Source organism: Thalia democratica, chromosome 6 (genome assembly GCF_965202585.1).
Source record: "Thalia democratica chromosome 6, ktThaDemo2.hap1.1, whole genome shotgun sequence".
Taxonomy (NCBI): domain Eukaryota; kingdom Metazoa; phylum Chordata; class Thaliacea; order Salpida; family Salpidae; genus Thalia; species Thalia democratica.
The window spans coordinates 32,810,072-32,825,841 of record NC_139170.1 but is presented as its reverse complement, the minus strand read 5'-3'; the positions used below and the strand labels follow the sequence as shown (position 1 = coordinate 32,825,841).

Here is a 15,770-nt window from a genome sequence, read left to right as displayed (position 1 = left end):
TCAAAAATTTCAAAAGTCTAAAAAAATTGCAGCAAAACTGTTTTAAATTAACAAAATAACCATAACATCTAATTAATGGTACATTCATAAGCACATTTAATAAAAAAGAATCTTAATAACAAATGAAATTCTGTTAATAAAGAAAAAACAAAAAGTTTATAACAGCTTATAGACTATATTTGTAATTTCTATGTTGAAAATTTTCTAAACCAGTTAAGACACATATGTATAAAAGTTGTCAAATAAAAACAAATACGAAAGTGCAAAATGTAAGCTAAAGTGATTAATTTGTTTTTATAATCAACATATCTATAACATTATGTATTACTATGTTCTGTAAAGATAATTTTTGATGTGAACATATTTAAAAATACAACAATTTTTTGTAATCGTCACTTTATTTACTTAAGTCATTAATCTTTTTTTGATTTGAACTTATTGTATTGTGACAAACTAATGTCTTCATCAGAAAATTTATTATATAATAGTAAACTTAAGATATTTGAACAATTATTTATTAAAAGTATTGGTTACAAAAAAAAATAATATATAATAATGCTTTTATTACGTTTATGTTTTAATTAAACTTGAACAGAAACTCAAACTAAAAAATAACAATAATCAAAATATTAGATTACAAAGTATACTTTAATGATTGAATATAAAGATTAAAAAGTTCTGTAAAACAAGAGTCAGAACTTTTCTTCAATCTGTTTTGGCTTGTCTTCAATTTTTCTCGCTAAATCACTTAGTTCTTTTTCTTCTTTTTGCTTTGCTGTTAATTTAATGTGTTTTTTAAAGATTATAGACTTTACTGTTTAACATTTTGTAAAATACTTGACTAAGGTTATAGAAATTGTGAGTAAAGTTATTTTTTAAACCTATACGTCATTAGTTTTTATGGTCAAAAATTTGACAAAAATGTAGAAGACAAATTGAAAAAAGTTATTAATGTAAAGGAAATACAGATACCATAATTCTAATAGAAGAAACAATGTCTAGTTGTTTTTAAACACAGTTTTAAGTGAAAAAGTTTATTTTTCTTTGTTATGTTAATGAAAAGCAGATATATAACGTAAAAAAAAATTAAAAAATAGGTTTTTTTAAAAGCAATGTCTTTTTGTTTTTAAATACAGTTTAAACTAAATATATTTTAAATTTCTTAGTATTTTGGTCAAAAGCGAAAACATATGTAATAAATACGAAACAATACAAATTTTTATAGCGTTGCTAAAATTTATTTTTAAGTTGCTTTTATCTTACATGCAAACGAAAAATAAAACACTGAACTAGCTGATAGAACTTTGAAAAAAAACATTCATTTGTAACCAAGATTTCTTGAAAAATTAATACTAGTTTGTTAATATATAGTCACTAAATAAATCAAATAATCTTTACATGTACTACCTTTTTTAGTATAAGAACATATGAAAAACAATGTATAAATTATTAGAAAAACAAAGGCTAAATCTAAAACAACTCTCAGTACAACAACAAAAAAAGATTGTACTAATTCTTATGCAGAATTAAACTTGTATAGTTAACAAAACTTTCACTCTTTTTGAAAATTTATTTTCACAAAAATAACATATCAGTGCAAACAACAACAAACTAACAAACTTGCCATATTAGAAATCCGACAGTTAAAAATTGACAATACTGGAATAGAATTATTTTCCAATACTTTATAAGCCAAGTAAGCAAACAAAAACATAAAACTTTAATAGCTTTTAAATGCGTGTATATAGTTTTATATTGTGATAATTTTATTTTTTAAATTAAACTTATAATTTTTAAAGACCAAATAGTTACACTTTTATTTTTTTTTGCTACGAACATAAAAGTATAAGATATAACATTAAAAGGCGTTAAATCCTAGAGATCCTGATAAGCTAAGCTTATCAGAATATATACCACAGATGTTTTTGTGTTAAAAATTTTTTCCGACTAACGACGTTTCACAGCTCTCAAATAAATTTTAGAAAAGATTTACGGAGTCTATAAAATATTAAGACACATTAGAAAAAAAAGCATGTATAATTATGTATAACATTTATATGAGTAGTAACTATAAACGAACTTCATGTTTTAAAAACAAAATAGGAATAAAAGCATAAAAATATAAAACTGTCTACAAAAACTACAAATTTAATAAAAACATGTACTAACCTGTACTAACCATGTACTAACCATGTACATGTTAGTGATTAGTACAAGGTTAGTACATGCTTTTATTAAATTTATAGTTTTTGTAGACAATTTTATGTTTTTATGTTTTTATTCCAAACTTAGTTTTCAAACCATAAAGTTCGTTTATAGTTAATGCTCACATAAATATTATACATAATTATACATGCTTTTTTTCTAATGTGTGTTAAAATTTTATAGACTCCGTAGATCTGTTCTTAAATTTATTTTAGAGCAGTGAAACGCCGTTAGTCGGTATAAAGTTTTAACACAAAAACATCTGTGGTAACATAAAAGTAGCAGTTTTCAATGCGTTGTATAAGTTTATTGATCATTGTTTTGTAATAATAATGATAACTTTGCACATCTAAAACACAACTAGATAGTTAAAGCACTTAATACTACTTTTCAAGTGAACGGTAATAAATTTTCAAAGCAAGTAGATTACAAATAAAAAACTGTAAAGGTTTAAAACATACACTACTGCTTAGTTTGAAAACTACTGCTAATAATTCATTTAAGTTTATATATGTATAAATCTTAGAAAAAATATGCTTACAATTATTACAAGTTTGTAGACTATTTCAATGCTATAGTTCACTGTATTTTGTAAAAAAAATAGTTTAATATTTCAACACATAATAGTAAATTAATGACTGCATATGTTTTTCAACATTTTGCTTGACACTGATATAAAAGCTAAATGATAGGTTAAAATTAGAATAAACTCACAGGCAGGTTTAATGAAGTCCCCTACTAAACTGATGATGGTTGACATACCCGCTAATCCAAATATTATCCAGAAATACACCCAAACTCGGTACCCTGGCGGGTAATAGATATCCGGGTTTGTTCCTGCAACATTGTTTCAGCTATTTTCAGATATAATTAACTTAATTAAATTTAGTGGACCCAATACTTTCTGTTCAAATTGAACTTTACTGCAATAAAACAATATTTAGTAATATTATACAAAATTTTATAGTATTAGTAAAGACTTAATTTTTAAACTTATATATAGTTGCTTGCTACCCATTTTTACTCTAAAATACGAATTTTATTACTTTAGAGAAGCAACTAGCTTGAATTTGATATATTCAAATTTATTTGTTTTTATTAGATAACATGAAGTTATTTGTAGAAAAAACTTTGAAACACTTAAAAAGTCTAACTTTTGTTATAGTTTAAAAATCTGATAAACTTAATTCAAGTTCACCTAGTTTATCTTTTGTCTAGATTTTCAGCTTCGAGCAAAATTATATAAAGTCTTATTTTAACAGAAAATACTTGTACACTTGGTAGTTATGCCTTGGAACAAGATATAATCATGTATACATTTTTTTCATTTAAAAGTTATTAAGAATAGTAGAGTAAGTATAAGATGTTTTTAAAATTTACATTAAAACCTAACCTTTCATACAACAAAGGTTGAACAGTTTAATGTAAACAAAAACAAATTTCAAATCAAAAACTAAATATTGTGTGAGAACGTTCTGAGCTTTTAGCTATTTATGCATTTCGAATTTATAAAATTAACATTATTAACTTCCAGCCAAACTTTAATACACAATGTTAGAGATGTTAAAAATTCATTCATTAAACAAATAGTTCAAACTGTTTTTGAATAAACTTACCGACAACAAAATCCCCGAAACCGATAGTGGTCAGCGTGATGAAGGTGTAGTAGACGGCATCAAGGTACTGCCAACCTTCTTTCAGGTGGAAGGGAACGGAAGGTATGAGCATGAAGAGAGATGCAAGGAAGATTATGGATAGAAGAAGAACGATCCCGCTTCGAAGACGAGTTTTCTTTTTTAACTATTTGTAATTAGATTTTTAATGAATTAAATTCTTGGTTTTTATGATGTCTTAATAAATAAACAACAACAAACTAAGTTATATATAAATATTTAGACTTATAAGAATTTTTTTTGTTCAATTTGATACTTTTAATGTTTTTATATCACTTGTAGTTTAGAAATATGACATGACAACTATCCTTCTTATTATTTAATTATATTTGCAGTTAATCTTTTTAACATTTTATATAAACTACAAACAATACATAATTTACTAGATATGTCTTATGATACATTAAACTTTTATTAAAAACGATCAATTTAAAAACTTTTTAACAACCTTTTTTTTTATAGTAGAATTAAGTTGATTTAAATTTAAGCGTAACGTTTTACTTTGACTAAGATAAATTGAATAAAATTAAGTTTTGCAATTTTTTTTTTAACTTTAAAGTGCAGCAAAAAAAAATATTAGTAATAACAAAAGCACTTTAACGTTATTAAAAAGCAATCAATATTTTCTTACTTTTATTTATTATTTATTATCATTTGAACTTGAATATACATATTGAGATGAGAAAACCATACTATAACATTAAAAACCAAAAGTCCTACAAAAAAAAAAGAACTTTTAAATTTTTTACAAACCTCTTTGTTACAATTTAAACAACTTTAACTTAAGTATTTATTTTAAAGTTTAATTTTGCTTATTCAATTTATTTTTAGTCAATTATATTGAAAATTAATCTCAGTTAACAGTTTTAATCTATGTTTTTTGTTATTTACTAATTAAATACTAGTTGATTAAAAGTATAGTTTTAACAAAAACAAAAACATTAAAAACTACTATCAAAACAAACCTTACGCGCCAGTTTTTTGTCGAGTTTTTTGAACAGCTTTGCAAATTTGTCTCCTATAGCCATAAACATTATACCGAAAAGGGGAATTCCCAAAAGTGCAAAAAATACCGTGAATGTTTTTCCACCGCGCGTATTCGGCGAAATATTTCCATATCCTGGATAATTTTGTACAACAATTAAGAAATTGAAAAGTCTAAAAACGTTTTTTTTTAGTTTCTACTCTAGAAATTATTTTAACTTTGTTCAAACAACGACGTTAAATTGAAAAAGCAGTTAATCAGACAAAATTAAAGCTTTAAGAAAAATTTGATTTAAGCACTTGATGAAATTAAGTTTTGTGATTTATCAGCGAAAATATAGAATATTAAAGTTTACTTATAGTTGATATGTTGCTTTAATATTTAAGAGAACTTAATTTACACTTTAGTACTTAGCACCGATTTATTGCTTTAAGTTATTTATAGTTTTTATAATGTAATTCTAAACACGATCTCTAATATTAATAATTTAGCATTACTACAACTAAAAAAATAATCAATATTTCAAAGCTTCACTTAGAAGATATCAACAACTATGAAAAAAGCATAGGATTAGTTTAAAAAGTCTTTGAAAACCTAAAAAAAACTAGATTTATATAATAAGTTAAAACAAACTTTGAAAGTACATATAGATGACAAAAATAAGGGTATAGCAGATTAACTCTATTAATAAACCGAAAACTGACCATAAGTAGTAACTTACAAACAATTACACTATTTAAAAACTAACCAATAGTTGTAATAACAGTACCAGCGAAGAATATAGCATTATCATATTGCCAATTGTGTGCGCATTGTGGGTTTCCATCTTTGTTGAACACAACCCCGTTGTCTGTTGCTGATTTCAGTAGCTGTTTACAATTAAATTGTTTCAGTTAAAACTTAAAATAAACACAAAATGTTTTTGAGTAGTAATTTATCACATTTTTAGTGGTATTTTATGAGTAGAAAATGATTTATACTTATCGACTTAGTAATTGTCTCTTTTCGTAAATTATAAAATTATAAACGTAGTTTAATGTTTGTATGAACAAATTGCTTTCAATCTTAAACTATACTGTAAACCACTAACTTATAGTTGTTAAAAAAAACAAAAGAATGTCGGTAAAAAATCATATATATCTATCTTTAAATCTTCTACAAATAACAAACTTTAATAATTTGAATAAAGTCAGTGTCGTTAAAGCTGGCGCTGGCGTTAAACTTCTGTTTGTAATCTTGTATCCGCACAATGGCGCTGTTGCACATACTTTCCTCGTGGTTGTACTCGAGCCAGTGAAATATTCCCGCTCCTGCTAACAAGTACATGATGTAGCAGACAATCATAATGCATATGCTCATCCATTTCATTGTTGGGTTTAAAAAAAAATGAATTTACCTATGTTTTAGTATAAATACTTCTTTTGTAATAGTTTTTATATTCATAACGTTAGTAACTGGAATATAGTAAATACTAAAATAACAAAAACAAATATATCCTTTAAGAGGTCTATAAATAAAAGACTTAGTAGTTAATACTTTTAATTTTTAAGTAAATTGATAAATACTAAGCTTATATTTTGTTGTTTATATCATTACCAAGTTTATTTTAGTTGAAAGACTTTGATAATAACAAGTTACAATATAACTAGTTCTATTTGATGACTTTACAGAAAATGAAATTTCGAAGCCATTTTGTTTTTCTTATGTATAGTGTTTTCAATTATAAGCTCAAAAAGATTTAAATGTTTCTAACATTTTACTATATTTTTAAGTTTAAAATTTTATAAGTATTCAACAAAAAATTACTAAGGAATAAGTAAGTTTATTAACACTACACAGGACAATAAAACTTAATCTTACGTTCCATAAAACTATAAACTAAATAGTTCAACATTTAAAATTTAAAGTTATATTTTTACTGTACCTGAACAAAAAACTGTTATCTAAGCAGTTTTCAAAAATCTTACCAGAGACTTACTTAAAAGGATAACTTTAATTATTTATTTTCGTTACTTTCAAATATTTCGTCTAAGTTAACCCATCGTGAATAAAAAATTAGAACACACCCGAAACACGCTTTTCTTAAACTAAAAACGTTAAAATATAAACTTGAAAAAATATTTCAAACTTAAATTAAGTGACCTACAAAGAACAAACTTTAAAAATTTATAATTCATTTTAAGCTAAAAAGTAATAAAATTTTATAAAGCTGATAGTTTTGTTTCTATAGTAAAAAAACTTTAAACTTCAATGTCTTGTTTAAAATAAAGTTAGTAATTACAAATATATATACTGAAAATGCTATAGTTTATTTTTTTTCTTGATATTATAAACTTCATAAACTCTAGTTTATAAAGAAATTTTTTGAAAAATAATAAAAGTATTCTGAATAATGTTTTAAGTAATCTTTGAATATTTCTAAGATAGCTTTTAGCTTAAGAATTAGTGAAACAATTTAATTTAGAAAACAAACTTTATATGCTTTTAAAAACTATTTATAATAAATACTTTGTTAAATGTAGTGCTATTCTTAATAAATCATAAGTGATTTAGTATATTTTGTAGAGTTTTTAAATCACTATAACACTTAACTAAACAATGTAAGTAATAAAATAAAATGACTGTACAATAATTAAATTTTTATTCTACAAGTTTGGTTTAAAAAGTAAAATTTAAGATAAACAACAAGATTTAAAAGAAATAAGCTTGAAATAAATTTTAAGTAGCTTTATGTACAATGTACGTTGTTAAGACATACTCTAGAATAATAAGACAAATACTTTTACTTTTAAACAACTTTTAATTTTCTAATAAATAAAACTTCTAAAACTCTGTTTACAACGAAATTTACACTCAACAAACTCACTATGTTTGAACTTAGTCTAACTGCTAAAAATAAAAGTGAGTTTTGAAATTTAAACACTTAAACAAAACTTTGATAGATGCTCACAAAAAATCCACGAAACGTTTTTTCAGCAAACTAATGTAACACTGCTGATTTAAACGTTTTTGACTTGTGAAGTGCTTATAAATTATTAACAACTTTTAGATACACTAATTTATCAAATTTTAACACCTTTAACATAAGTTTTAAAATGTGTCTCATTATTAAATTATAAGCCATTTTTTATTTACTTTTAAACAAAGACTTTTTTTTAAATTTTTTACCTCTTAAAATTTATATAATAGACGTTTTATTTTTTTTTGTAGCACTATAGTACAAATTTAATAAAATAAGTAGGTTTTCTTGATCGCAAATTTAAAATTTAGGTAATAACATTACTGAAAATACTAAAATGTATTAAACTAAAACTTACACTAACTAATTTTGAATTATGTACCACAAAATAACATTTTTAACAATAAGGTTTAGCTAACTTTTAATTTAAAACATAAATAATTTAAAACAATTAAAAACTGATCGAAGTTTTAAATCGAATAATTAGATTAATAAATTAAAAAACGTAAATTTATGGTTAAAAACTTTCTAGGGTTTTGAAGGAAACTACAAATTTTAAAAAGTAAACACAATAAAGTTATCTAGTATTACTGTATCTTAATTTATCTTACTTTGTTACTAAACTCTAAGGCTAAAAAACAAAATTGACTTGATTTCTTAAAGCAAAACAAAACCTATGTTAATAAAAATGATTGACTAACAAAAGTTTTTAAATAATTTAAGTGTTCTTGAAAACAGCAAAGTAAAATTTGTTAGTAATTTTTACTTTTAGTCTATAGCAGTTCTATAACAAAAACAAATGCAATAGTGTCATAATTCATTATTGCAAAACAAATGAAGCTATGAGTAAACTTAAACAGTTGTCTGTGTTATAAAGTTTTAACAGTGTTGCAAAATTGATGTTGCAAAAGTATAGTTTGCGCTTATTAATGTATTACCTGTCTTATGTATAAAGTTTAAAGCTAAAGTAGATTTAAGTTTAAGTTGTACAGCTTTACTTCCAATTTGTTTGTAGTTTTGTAATTGTTTTGTGTTAATTGTTATTGTTATTACTTCTTCCAAAATGTTATTGCTAGTTTTAATTCATCTACAACTATTTATTCATAAATATTATGAAAAAGTTAAACAAATATAAGTATACACAAAAAACTAAGCTATATACTCATTGTTAAAAAACATTAATTATTGAGTTTATCAAGCATTATAACTAAAATTCAAGTAACTATTTTAAAACATTTAGGTTGAAACAAACTTTACAATACCGTATTAACCGCGTAAATGATTTTGAAAAGATATTAAACATATTTTAGATCAGATTACCTACAAGTAGTTCCAAAAAAATTGTTTCTTTTTTTTTAATTTTTATATATTTGTAAACTTGTGATCTTATTTTCAACTTTGTTATGAAATAAGATAATTGTAAGAAGGCTTTCAATGAAAAATATTTGCTTTGTCTTATTTGTTGTACTTATATATTTATAAATAAAGCAACTTAAGTTAATCCGAAAGATTTTTTGTTTAACTGACCTCTTTTTAAAGCAACAATTCAACTTTTAAGTTTAAGCTTAATTATTTGTCTATTTACAAATAACATTAAGAAAAAGTCTTTTAATAACACAAAAAAAATAATAAACTTCAACTTCTAAAAGCGCAAGAAAATCTTTTTTTTATATAAAAGTCAAAAATATAATAAAAGTTTTCACCTTTTCGACTAAAACTATGTCTGCTTTATACAAATGCAGTACAACTTTATTGTTCACGCTTTTTCACTAGTGTGCCATAAAAACAGCTTTTTTTTTCTTCAAATCACGCTCGAAGTAGCATGAATGTCATATTTGGTTTCTAGCAAACTATTGTAAAATGGAATATTTATAAAATTCTCCTTCTGAATTTCAAACGGCAGAAGCTATTAAGGATTGGCTTTCCAGTAAGTTACAGCAGCTTTAGATGAAGCCTTTCAAATTAAACTTTAAGTCTATTTATTACAATTACAGTGGTTTTCTTAAAACTAAAGCAATTATTCGAAGAAATAGTTAGTATTTTAGCTATTAAATCATACAAAAGCTTTCTAGTTGTATTGACTTTCTTGAAATGGCAGCAATTATGTCAAAAATTTATAAAATATTCGAAAACATTTAATAGTATGAAATTTAGAAAGCTTAGTAAGTTTAAAATACATGTTGTTGCCTGTTTTACTAAGACAGCTTTGAATAGTTAATAAAACTATATTTTTTTAGATTGAGCAACTCAATTTAAATTAAATTTATAAATGTTAAAAAGCTAGTAAAATTTGTGTTTTTGTTTTCTTAAAATATTCTTTTTATTTAAAAAACTTACATTTTGGTAGAGTTGCAATACATATTACTTTTTTTTCGACCTAATATTTTTGTACAGCTTAATTAAAGTTATTATTTTTTTCAATTTAACACTATTTCTAAAAATTAAGCAGCTTTTATGTAGTATAACAAGTCTAAACTTTTTATAAAGTAAACTTAAAATTTCAAATAGCTTTAATCTCAACTAGTTCGCCTACACCTAGAGTTAAAAGCTATAAGAAACTGTTAACTTAACAAACGCATACTAAAAAAAATCAATAAATGAAATGATAAAAAATTACAAACACCATACATTAAGTTTTTAACAAAATAATTTCAAAACTGCTTAAAATAGCTCTAACCGTCTAAAGTAGCAGAATAAAAGCTAAACTGCCTTTTATCATAAATAAGGTAAAGTACTGTCAGGTAAAGTAAACTTTGAAAAAAGAATAAAATTAATCAATAATGCATGTTTTGTTTTTTAGAATTTGGAAAAGCTTAAGTAATTGCTATCGAATAAGTGAACTAAAATAAAAAAAGATTCAAGCGAAACAATTACTTACTACAAGTGTGTCAAGTTTATCTTTCTGCGGTGTAGTTGCGGTTATGTTTGACTTAATAATCAACCGAAGATCAAACAATGGTGTGATGAGAAGTAGAATGTCTTTATTGCGTCATAAAAGAAGTCTTGAAAGTAACACTCGGCAAACATGATTGCATAATTCTGTCAATAAACTCGGTCAATAAATTAAGCGTTGTGTTGAGTTTAAAAGGACATTCAACTTGAATTTTCATTGTTTAAAATTATGAATTAAATCAGAACAAACGATAATACTGTGCACACTACTTTTAGAAAGTAATAGAAACAGTTGAGGAAAGCTTATAAGTTGAAGTTATGTTTTGTCTTTAGAATAACACTACGCTGAAACATAATTTTTGCACTTAATATGTACTTTAACAATTTGTAGAGTGTAATCAATATGTACATAAACATTAATTAAACATCACTAAGATTTTTTAAGTAGCTGTTTTGAAAACTGTTTTAAATCAGATAAAACGAAACAACAACCTTTTCTGTCTACTAAAAGCGTTTTGTTTACTAAACATATACAGAAAGAAAAAACTCCTTATATTAAATATACTTTTTTGTGTATTGACTAAGAAGGTATAAAGACAACAACTAAATTCAAATAAAAAAGTTTCTTGAATAACTGTTAAAATACTTTAACAGTTTTATTGAGTTGTAAAACTAATAGTATACTTTTTAGCTTCTGGCAACAACTTTCTACCCTTGTGTTAATAATGAACATTTAAAGTAAGTATAAGTTGTCTATGCAACACAATTTATATTTTCTTTTTTGATATAAATTTTGTGTTCAAAACTCAAAATAGAACTTTGAGTCATTTAAAAATATACCGTAAACTTTTATGACACAAGTAATACAAATAAAATTAATTAATTGAAGTGTACTAAAATTATGCAACAGAATATTTTTTTTTTTCAAATAATATTTTAAATAATTATATGTATGTAAACTAATGTTTTTTAAATATTTTAGATCTAAAACTTCTTTAAATTTTTAATTGCTTTTACTTGGTAAAAAATTGAATATTTAGACGGATTATCGTAAACAATTAAATTGCTCGAACTCAAGTAGTTTTTTTATTGTAATTGAATTAATTAGTTGGCTTGTTTATATAAACTTTAAAAGTGGCAAATGTTGTTCGAAGAAATGAACTTATACAAAAACCGTAAAAATTTTGTTTAAAAAAGTTTGTTAAAAAAATTGTGAGTCTCGTTTAAAAAAAAAACAATGTTACTATATTATATTTGTTTTTTTTTTTTAATAGACTGATTTAAACTTTTGAAATAAATTTTTAAATTGTTTTTGAGTAATGTTTAAGCACAAAAACCACAAAGGTTTAAAAGGAAATTTAGTGTAAAGTTCAAGCTTTAGTTTATCTTATCAATTTGAATTTGGTTGTTGACATATATGTCACTTTAATCCAACCGCTGAAAGTTCAAAAATTTTAAATTAATTTTTACAGAGTTTTAAATTTTTAACAAGAAAAGTTTCAATTTGAACCTTACTCATTAAACACTACTCTACAAACTTTGACTCAAGCTAAAAAACTAGTTATTATGGACAGATACTTTACATAAACTTAAATCAAAGATTGTGTATAATAAACTGTTTTCTGGCCAAGTAGCATTTAAACTCTACTTAAATTAATGTAGTACTAACCATTTTCATAAAATTGAGACTTTTTTAACTGACTATAAAAGTTACACTAAAATTTTTATATTATAAAAAAAAATAAACATTTACAAAAATTAACTAAAGAAAACCAACGTAAAAATAATTAAAAAGTACGCAATGCGTAGTTATTAAAACGAACCATTTAAAACTACGTAGCTGTATATTATTTTTTTTAGTAAAGCATTATAGACACGATCGAAAATTTCATAACATAATTGTTAAATAAAAATTATATGATCAAAAAACATGAGCAGAATCAAAAATATTGTAGACCAGGGGTCGGCAAACTGCGGCCCGCAAGCACGTTACTTTTTAGAATGGAATGCGGCCCGCGAAAGAAAATTTTGCGGCCCTCAAGCATGTAAATGTGGCCCGCTGAGCAAAAATATTATTTTAATCAAGTTTATTTGATTAATTTAGTTTAAAGTCCCTGGATAATATTTTAAAACAATAAACAGACTTTACTTATTTGGTCTAAAATGTGAAAAAGACAGGTTAGCATTCCACTAGTTTTTTTTCTCAATTTCATAATAACTTTCTTCTTACAACAGCAAATTATTTTCCAAAAAAAGAGTATAAAAAATACTTTAAATTAGTAAAATAGTTATATGAAGCCTATTTTGTAAATAAACTAAATGTAAATGTTATCCGTTTTGTGCAAAAGTAATGCACAGTAATTAACTAAAATGTCATTTCGTTACAGTTTAGTTTTTTTTACCTGTTTTTTATACCTAAATTTTTATTACAGATGTTTTATTACTAAATGTTATATTTTAGTGGGCGCAAAAACATTTAAATAACATAATAATAAAAAATAAGCTCAATTTTATTTTGGTTTTGACACCTTAAATTTTTTAGAAGTTTTCTTTGCATTTTAAATTACTTCCTATGCAAACCAATGTACAAAGATACTCACATTTTAAACCACTTTTCATTTAATACTTAACAAGATAAACTTTAGTTTTTGCATAACTTTCTAACATTATTGATTCGACATGTAATATCAAAGTGTGTACTAACACATTTAAAACAATGTATATGAAATAAATTAAAAAGGTTTTTGTTAGGTATACTTTTTGATTTTTCATGTTTTTTGGAAAAGTAAGTTAGTTTTTATGCATTGCATACTATTATAAACAGTTGCTGTTTTTGAAACTACTTACTTAATTCAAACTAGATTGAGAATTAGTAATTTATTAAGTTTAAACATTTTTAATCAGCTCGTTCGAATTCGTTTAATAGTTCAAATTCGATCAAAAAAACAAATAAAAGTTTCCACACACTCAAACTATGACTATTTGAAGACTTCAAATCTCAGTCCAATTTAGTCATTTTTCAGTTTTTGGCTTGAATTGCTTTTTTATGCTAAAATATCTTTTAACTTTTTGCTTTAAAGAATAATAAATTAAGTTTATGATGTATGTTTTGTTCAATGCATAGTGTTTGTTTGAAATAAAATATATTTTAAATTTTAATTCTTTCAGCTGATATAATTTGAATTATTATTTGTATTAATTGTAATTATTACAGTATTATACTATTAGATTTAGTATAAAACTAATTTTGCTGAGTCTCTTTTTGAATAAAAGCTTTTGGTAAGGTTTTTATAGTTGAAATTCAAGTTTTGAATATCAAACTGTTGTCTTATAATAAGTAATAAAATCTAAAATTAGGTAAAAAAAATTAAATAAGTTTCCTACTAAACAGAATTATGTTGTACCTTTTTTTTAACAACGGATAAATAAAGTTGTAGTGCTAATTTAATTTTTTACAATTAAAATAGGAAATTATTAAATTATATAATTTTTTAAACAAAAGCTAAAATTTAGATAAACAAATTAGAAATTTAAAATGGACTGCTAATAATAATGCTGCTACACTGTTTTTTTTTTTAATTGTTTAGTTATGAACATTACTTAAAAAATTCAGGCGCTCATCCTATCAAGCAGCATAATAAAGCGCATTCTGATGTGGACCCGGCCTTTATGAAAAAGTCTTGTTTTGTAATTTTTATGCACGGGGTAATAAAAACGGGGTTAATAAAAACATGAAAAACTTGCAAAATTTCGGCTGCAACTTCACGCAGGTGTATTAATTAAGACTAAAGATTAAAGACTTTTTGAATTAAAAACTCATTACTTCTAAAAAGAACATTTTTGAATAATTTTAAAAATGTTCTAAAATTGGTTGATTTAAGTAGTTTTTTCGCTATTAACTTAATAGCTATACTATGAAAAAAAATTGTTTTATTTGCCTTTACTTTAATAAATACAATTTAAATTCTTATTGTATCTGAAAAGAAAAACCATAATTTTTTAATAAAGACTTATATTTATTCAAAAAAGTTCAACGATTTAAAGATACTTATTTTTTAATAATAAAAGCAAATAATTTTGAAGGAAATGAAACTTTAATTTATAACTATTCTTAGTATTTTTTGGGGCCACTACAGAAATTTAGGGGGCCATGAGCAGGAAAGGGGCCACAGGGGAGGGCCATGAGATCATAATTTATTTTACACTAGATATTTTGGTGTTGATGATAAAGAGCAAAAAAGAAAGTTTTATGCAGTTTTAATGATAGTTTTGAAACTTATGCTAGATATTACGGAAAAAAATTAGGAAGTCACCAGGCCATAATTTAAAACTTACACTAGATTATCTGGAATTGATGATGAAGAGCAAAAAGAAAAGTTTTAGGTAAATTTAAAGGTAGTTTTATGACAATTGTTGTTGGAGGTGGCCACAGCTTTTTAAATTTCTTGAATAGGGGCCTTTTGAAAAAAAAAGTTTGGGAAACCCTGATTTAGACAATGGTTATGAAAATTATCAGGCTTGTGAAAAGACAAAGCAGCAGCTATTGTCACTTCTTTCTATATCGTTAAACAACATAATGATTCTTGAACTTTTTGAATTTGAACTAAGCTGCTGAATTTCGCACCGAAACCACTGAAATGACTTGAGCGTCCCAGTATGTTTTTCAGGAAATTTTAGAGAAGGCTTATTTTGTTAGTCAGAAACTGGAAGTTGATGTTTTTTAAATTTGTGTAGCTGTTTTTGCTATTTAGGGATTCCACATATCGTTAAATGTTTAATAGTGAAACAGCTTTTTAGGAGGTGAAAAGACTAGATTTACAAAAACTTTCTATATCAAAGCGTAATTAAGTTAATAGTTATAAATTTGTTTGCTAAAAGTTTTGCATTTTAAATTAATCTATAAATTAAATTTTAATTTTATTTTAGACAATATAAATTTTTTGTGGTTTTTTATTTTATTTTTTATATCTTCGTTTTGTGTCTTTCTTAAACGAAACTATTTAACTTCACATAAAAATTGTACTTTAAAATACAAAACTATTTTAAAGTTGATCAA

The 15,770-nt window shown here is 24.1% G+C and overlaps 1 protein-coding gene across 1 annotated transcript; it reads right to left on the bottom strand.

The window, feature by feature from the left end:
• Positions 1-692: 692 nt before the first annotated feature.
• On the bottom strand, positions 693-6,231 carry LOC145838993 (potassium channel subfamily K member 2-like). Its single transcript, XM_082946609.1, has 6 exons — positions 6,034-6,231; positions 5,612-5,732; positions 4,844-4,998; positions 3,822-4,005; positions 2,920-3,042; positions 693-775 (listed from the first exon to the last, which is right to left on the bottom strand). Exons 1-6 carry the CDS (start codon positions 6,229-6,231, stop codon positions 693-695), a joined length of 864 nt encoding a protein of 287 aa, XP_082802735.1.
• Between the last annotated feature and the right edge of the window lie 9,539 nt (positions 6,232-15,770).